Source organism: Lampetra planeri, unplaced genomic scaffold (genome assembly GCF_965212315.1).
Source record: "Lampetra planeri unplaced genomic scaffold, kcLamPlan1.2.h2 scaffold_2231, whole genome shotgun sequence".
In the NCBI taxonomy this organism is placed as follows: Eukaryota; Metazoa; Chordata; class Hyperoartia; order Petromyzontiformes; family Petromyzontidae; genus Lampetra; species Lampetra planeri.
In genome coordinates, this window is record NW_027615002.1 from 1 (window position 1) to 6,971 (window position 6,971).

At 56.8% G+C, this 6,971-nt stretch overlaps 1 protein-coding gene across 1 annotated transcript; it reads left to right on the plus strand.

The window, feature by feature from the left end:
* Positions 1-52: 52 nt before the first annotated feature.
* Positions 53-6,667, plus strand: LOC144740514 (beta-1,3-glucan-binding protein-like; the record flags this gene model as incomplete). The annotated part of the gene is given in 12 exon segments (XM_078623360.1): positions 53-85; positions 423-500; positions 2,556-2,573; positions 2,576-2,672; positions 3,374-3,399; positions 3,402-3,444; positions 4,441-4,453; positions 4,455-4,497; positions 4,500-4,573; positions 4,895-5,022; positions 6,419-6,431; positions 6,433-6,667. Coding segments are annotated over 12 exon segments (647 nt in total), but the record flags the coding sequence as incomplete, so codon positions are not given.
* Between the last annotated feature and the right edge of the window lie 304 nt (positions 6,668-6,971).

The window sequence follows — 6,971 nt, forward strand, 5'->3', positions numbered from 1 at the left end:
GGGGGGGGGAGAGAAAGAGGGGGGGAGGGGGGGTGGAGTGGGAGGGGCACAGCATGATTGCCCACCGGTGATTGGCTGTGGCCTGGTGAGTCGGTGGGGGGGGGGAGAGTGGGGGGGGGGGGAGAGGGGGTGGGTGGGACGGGGCACCCCCACGGAGTGACGACTGCGACCCCCCAAAACTCTCCCTCTCATCTCCCTCCCTCCACCCTCTCATCTCCCCACCTACCCACCCTCTCTCCTCCACCTCCCTCATTTCCTCCCACCACCCTCCCTCCTCCACCTCCTCCCTCCTCCTCCTCCCTCCCCTCTCCTGTCCTCTCCTGTCCCCTCCATCTCCCTCCCGTCTCCCTCCTCCATCTCCCTCCCACCACCCTCCCTCCTCCACCTCCCTCCCCACTCCCGCCCCCTCTACCCGTGGTCAGGCATCTGGCTGCTCCCCAAGACGAACGCCTACGGCTCGTGGCCACTCTCCGGGCACATCAAAGTCGCCGAGTCCCGCGGTGAGTGGCTCGGGGTGGGCGGGGCGGGCGAGCTGGGCAGGAGGGAGCCGTGGGTGAAGGAGGGATCTGTGGGTGAAGGAGGGATCTGTGGATGAAGGAGAGAGCTGTGGGTGAAGGAGAGAGCTGTGGGTGAAGGAGAGAGCTGTGGATGAAGGAGGGATCTGTGGGTGAAGGAGGGATCTGTGGATGAAGGAGAGAGCTGTGGGTGAAGGAGGGAGCTGTTGGTGAAGGAGAGAGCTGTGGATGAAGGAGGGAGCTGTGGGTGAAGGAGAGAGCTGTGGGTGAAGGAGGGAGCTGTGGGTGAAGGAGGGAGCTGTGGGTGAAGGAGAGAGCTGTGGGTGAAGGAGGGAGGCTGTGGGTGAAGGAGGGAGCTGTGGGTGAAGGAGGGAGCTGTGGATGAAGGAGAGAGCTGTGGGTGAAGGAGGGAGCTGTGGGTGAAGGAGGGAGCTGTGGGTGAAGGAGAGAGCTGTGGGTGAAGGAGAGAGCTGTGGGTGAAGGAGGGAGCTGTGGGTGAAGGAGAGAGCTGTGGGTGAAGGAGAGAGCTGTGGGTAAAGGAAGGAGCTGTGGGTGAAGGAGAGAGCTGTGGGTGAAGGAGGAGCTGTGGGTGAAGGAGGGAGCTGTGGATGAAGGAGAGAGCTGTGGGTGAAGGGAGGGAGCTGTGGGTGAAGGAGGGAGCTGTGGGTGAAGGAGGGAGCTGTGGGTGAAGGAGGGAGCTGTGGGTGAAGGAGGGAGCTGTTGATGAAGGAGAGAGCTGTGGGTGAAGGAGGGAGCTGTGGGTGAAGGAGGGAGCTGTGGTGTGAAGGAGGGAGCTGTGGGTGAAGGAGGGAGCTGTGGGTGAAGGAGGGAGCTGTGGGTGAAGGAGGGAGCTGTGGGTGAAGGAGAGAGCTGTGGGTGAAGGAGGGAGCTGTGGGTGAAGGAGGGAGCTGTGGATGAAGGAGAGAGCTGTGGGTGAAGGAGGGAGCTGTGGGTGAAGGAGGGAGCTGTGGGTGAAGGAGGGAGCTGTGGGTGAAGGAGAGAGCTGTGGGGTGAAGGAGGGAGCTGTGGGTGAAGGAGGGAGCTGTGGGTGAAGGAGGGAGCTGTGGGTGAAGGAGGGAGCTGTGGGTGAAGGAGAGAGCTGTGGGTGAAGGAGGAGCTGTGGATGAAGGAGAGAGCTGTGGGTGAAGGAGGGAGCTGTGGGTGAAGGAGAGAGCTGTGGGTGAAGGAGGGAGCTGTGGATGAAGGAGAGAGCTGTGGATGAAGGAGAGAGCTGTGGGTGAAGGAGGAGCTGTGGGTGAAGGAGGGAGCTGTGGGTGAAGGAGAGAGCTGTGGGTGAAGGAGGGAGCTGTGGGTGAAGGAGGGAGCTGTGGGTGAAGGAGGGAGCTGTGGGTGAAGGAGAGAGCTGTGGGTAAAGGAAGGAGCTGTGGGTGAAGGAGAGAGCTGTGGGTGAAGGAGGGAGCTGTGGGTGAAGGAGGGAGCTGAGGGTGAAGGAGAGAGCTGTGGGTGAAGGAGAGGAGCTGTGGGTGAAGGAGAGAGCTGTGGGTGAAGGAGAGAGAGAGCTGGGTAAAGGAAGGAGCTGTGGGTGAAGGAGAGAGCTGTGGGTGAAGGAGGGAGCTGTGGGTGAAGGAGAGAGCTGTGGGTAAAGGAAGGAGCTGTGGGTGAAGGAGAGAGCTGTGGGTGAAGGAGGGAGCTGTGGGTGAAGGAGGGAGCTGAGGGTGAAGGAGAGAGCTGTGGGTGAAGGAGGGAGCTGTGGTGAAGGAGAGAGCTGTGGGTGAAGGAGAGAGCTGTGGGTAAAGGAAGGAGCTGTGGGTGAAGGAGAGAGCTGTGGGTGAAGGAGGGAGCTGTGGGTGAAGGAGGGAGCTGAGGGTGAAGAGAGAGCTGTGGGTGAAGGAGGGAGCTGTGGGTGAAGGAGGGAGCTGTTGGGTGAAGGAGAGAGCTGTGGGGTGAAGGAGAGAGCTGTGGGTGAAGGAGAGAGCTGTGGGTAAAGGAAGGAGCTATGCATGAAGGAGGGAGCTGTGCATGAAGGAGGGAGCTCTTTCCTTCACCCCCGGCGGCTTTGTCGTCCCAACTGCGGTGCAGGCAACGTGGACCTGAAGGATCGGGGGGAGTCTCTCACGGCGTGGACGAGATGGACTCGGTGCTGCACTGGGGACCCAGCGCCGACCTCAACGCCTGGTGGAGGACATACGTGGCGAAGTGGGTAGAGGTTAAATTTCGATGTAAAGCTTTCGTGACTGCAGGGATTCATCTTCTTGGTTCGTTCGGTAAAGTCACGTAGAAGGGAAGTAATAAAATAATAAAAAAAAACATAAAAATGTATTCTTTTTATTATGTTTTAAAATATTATTATGTTTTGTTTTTATTATTTAATTATAATAAAATAAAATATTATATTTCGATTTAAAGCTTTCGTGACTGCAGGGATTCATCTTCTTGGTTCGTTCGGTAAAGTCACGTAGAAGGGAAGTAATAAAATAATAAAAATAAAACATAAAAATGAATTATTTTTATTATGTTTTAAAATATTATTATGTTTTGTTTTTATTATTTAATTATAATAAAATAAAATATTATATTTCTATTTAAAGCTTTCGTGACTGCAGGGATTCATCTTCTTGGTTCTTTCGGTAAAGTCACGTAGAAGGAAAATAATAAAATAATAAAAATAAAACATGATAAGATAATTCTCACGACGTTTCGGCCACAACGCAAGCAGCCGTCTTCAGGTTCTTTACGACGTTTCGGCCACAACGCAAGCAGTCGTCTTCAGGTTCTTCACCTGAAGATGGCTGCTTGCGTTGTGGCCGAAACGTCGTGAGAATTATCTTATGATGTTTTTATTTTTATCCCTCCCTCCCTCCCCTCCCTCCCCCCCCGTGCCTCTCCCAACACCGCAGGAAAGCGAAGGAGGGAACTTTCGGAGTGATTTCCATAAATATGAGGTGGAGAGAACTCCGGACTACATCAGGTGACGGCATCATCAGCAGCGTCATCAGCATCATCATCAGCAGCATCATCAGATTCATCGCCAGCAGCATCAGCAGCATCATAATCAGGATTATCATCATCAGCAGCAATATCATCAGCATCATCATCAACATTATCAGCAGCAGCATCATCATCAGCAGCATCCGCATCATGACATTGTCCCCACGGCCTCTCTCCTTCACCCACAGCTCTCTCCTTCACCCACAGCTCCCTCCTTCACCACAGCTCTCTCCTTCACTCACAGCTCTCTCCTTCACCCACAGCTCCCTCATTCACCCACAGCTCTCTCCTTCACCCACAGCTCTCTCCTTCACCCACAGCTCCCTCCTTCACCCACAGCTCTCTCCTTCACTCACAGCTCCCTTATTCACCCACAGCTCTCTCCTTCACCCACAGCTCCCTCCTTCACCCACAGCTCTCTCCTTCACTCACAGCTCTCTCCTTCACCCACAGCTCCCTCATTCACCCACAGCTCTCTCCTTCACCCACAGCTCTCCTCCTTCACCCACAGCTCCCTCCTTCACCCACAGCTCTCTCCTTCACCCACAGCTCTCTCCTTCACTCACAGCTCTCTCCTTCACCCACAGCTCCCTCCCTTCACCCACAGCTCTCTCCTTCACTCACAGCTCCCTCCTTCACCCACAGCTCCCTCCTTCACCCCCACAGCTCTCTCCTTCACCCACAGCTCTCTCCTTCACTCACAGCTCTTTCCTTCACCCACAGCTCCCTCCTTCACCCACAGCTCTCTCCTTCACTCACAGCTCTCTCCTTCACCCACAGCTCCCTCCTTCAGGCCACGCTGGAGCGGGGTCCAGGCTGCCACGTGGTCCAGGCTGCCACGTGGTCCAGGCTGCCACGTGGTCCAGGCTGCCACGTGGTCCAGGCTGCCACGTGGTCCAGGCTGCCACGTGGTCCAGGCTGACCTTTATTACACCGGGAAGGGGCTGGCATCGTCGTCTTTGTCGCTTGGTTTCAGGTTCCTCCTGGACGGGGGAAGAGACGCTGAAGGTGGCTCCTGGCGCCGGAGGCTTCTGGCTCTGGGAGAGTTCCCCAACCACGTGGACAACCCCTGGAAGGGCGCCTCCAAGATGGCCCCGTTCGACCAGGAGGTGAGCAGAATGGTGTGGGAGGAGGTGGTGGTGATGGTGGTGGTGGTGGTGATGGTGATGGTGGTGGCGGTGGTGGTGGCGGCGGTGGTGGTGGTGGTAGTGGCGGTGGTGGCGGTGGTGGTGGCGGTGGGTGGTGGTGGTAGTGGTAGTGGTGGTGGTAGTGGTGGTGGTAGTGGCGGCGGTGGCGGTGGTGGTGGTGGCGGTGGTGGTGGTGGCGGTGGGTGGCGGGTGGTGGTGGTGTCCGTGAGCGGGAATCGAACTCTCGGAGCTCCGCTGGAGTTGCTAGCGTGCTAACCGCAGCGCCACCGCTCCTCCCGCCAGTTCTACCTGGAGTTGAACCTGGCGGTGGGTGGAGCGTCCAACTTCTTGGACGAGTGGACCAACAAGCCTCACCCCAAGCCCTGGAAGAACAGCGCCACCACCGCTATGCTGGACTTCTACAATGCCAAGTGGGTGGTGGTGGTGGGGGGGGGTGATGAGAGAGTGAGTGAGTGAGTGTGAGTGAGTGCGAGTGAGTGGGTGTGTGAGTGGGTGTGTGTGAGTGAGTGAGTGATTGAGTGTGAGTGAATGATTGAGTGTGAGTGAGTGAGTGTGAGTGAGTGAGTGAGTGTGAGTGAGTGAGTGTGAGTGAGTGAGTGACTTCTACAATGCCAAGTGGGTGGTGGTGGGTGGGGGGTGATGAGAGTGATTGTGTGAGTGGGTGAGTGAGTGTGAGTGGGTGTGAGTGAGTGTGTGAGTGAGTGTGTGAGTGAGTGAGTGAGAGTGAGTGGGTGTGTGAGTGAGTGTGTGAGTGAGTGATTGAGTGATTGAGTGTGAGTGAGTGAGTGAGTGTGAGTGAGTGAGTGACTTCTACAATGCCAAGTGGGTGGTGGTGGGTGGGGGGTGATGAGAGTGATTGTGTGAGTGTGGGTGAGTGAGTGTGAGTGGGTGTGAGTGAGTGTGTGAGTGAGTGTGTGAGTGAGTGAGTGAGAGTGAGTGGGTGTGTGAGTGAGTGTGTGAGTGAGTGATTGAGTGATTGAGTGTGAGTGAGTGAGTGAGTGTGAGTGGGTGTGTGAGTGAGTGTGTGAGTGTCAGTGAGTGAGTGGGTGTGTGAGTGAGTGTGAGTGAGTGGGTGTGTGAGTGAGTGTGTGAGTGTGAGTGAGTGGGTGTGTGAGTGAGTGTGTGAGTGTGAGTGAGTGGGTGTGTGAGTGAGTGTGTGAGTGGGTGAGTGAGTGTGAGTAAGTGAGTGTGAGTGTGTGTGAGTGAGTGAGTGATTGAGTGTGAGTGAATGATTGAGTGTGAGTCAGTGAGAGTGAGTGAATGAGTGTGTGTGTGTGATTGAGTGTGAGTGAGTGAGTGTGTGTAAGTGATTGAGTGTGAGTGAGTGAGTGTGAGTGAGTGTGAGTGAGTGAGTGGGTGTGTGAGTGAGTGAGTGTGAGTGAGTGGGTGTGTGTGAGTGAGTGTGTGAGGTAAGTGGGTGTGTGGTGAGTGATTGAGTGTGAATGGTGAGTGTGTGTGAGTGGGTGTGTGAGTGAGTGATTGAGTGTGAGTGAGTGTGTGAGAGTAAGTGGGTGTGTGAGTGAGTGATTGAGTGTGAGTGAGTGTGTGAGTGTGTGTGAGTGGGTTGTGTGAGTGAGTGAGTGTGTGTGAGTGATTGAGTGTGAATGAGTGAGTGTGAGAGTGAGTGTGAGTGAGTGTGAGTGAGTGTGCAGCACTTGCCCCGAACGCCCTGCTAGAGGCTACCCGGGCGACAGGGCACCTTTGTCCGTTTCTCCCTTTGTGACGTGCGCCACCGTGACGTCACGCGCCGAGCACGTGACCTCGCTGCGCGTCACAAGCCCCCGCCCCCTCCCCCACCACGTGCAGGGCTGAGTGGTTCCCCCACGTGGAAGCGCGGAGTCAACGACGGGGAAGAGGCGGCGCTGCAGGTTCGAGCCGTGCGCGTCTGGGCCTACAAGTAGTGGGCGTGGCTACACGTGGCCGCGCGTGTGACGTGGGGGGTCACGTGGGAGGTCACGTGGGAGCGAGGCGGAGCCACGCGGGAGGTCACGTGTGGAGCGCCGTCGTCTTCAACTCGGAGTCGTTGATTGTCAACAATAAAAATGGCCTCCTTCAGCTTTGCATCTCTCTCGTTCCTCACTCACAACGGTGGGGGGGGCTGGGGGGGGGGCTGGGGGGGGGCTGTGGTGGGGGGGGGGCTGTGGTGGTGGTGGGGGGGGGGCTGGGTGGTGGTGGGGGGGGGCTGGGTGGTGGGGGGGGGGCTGTGGTGGTGGGGGGGCTGGGTTTGGTGGTGGGGGGGCAGACACACACGCAGACACACACAGATACACACACACAGATACACACACATACAGACACACACACAGACACAGACACACAGACAGACACACACATAGACATACACACGCAGATACACACA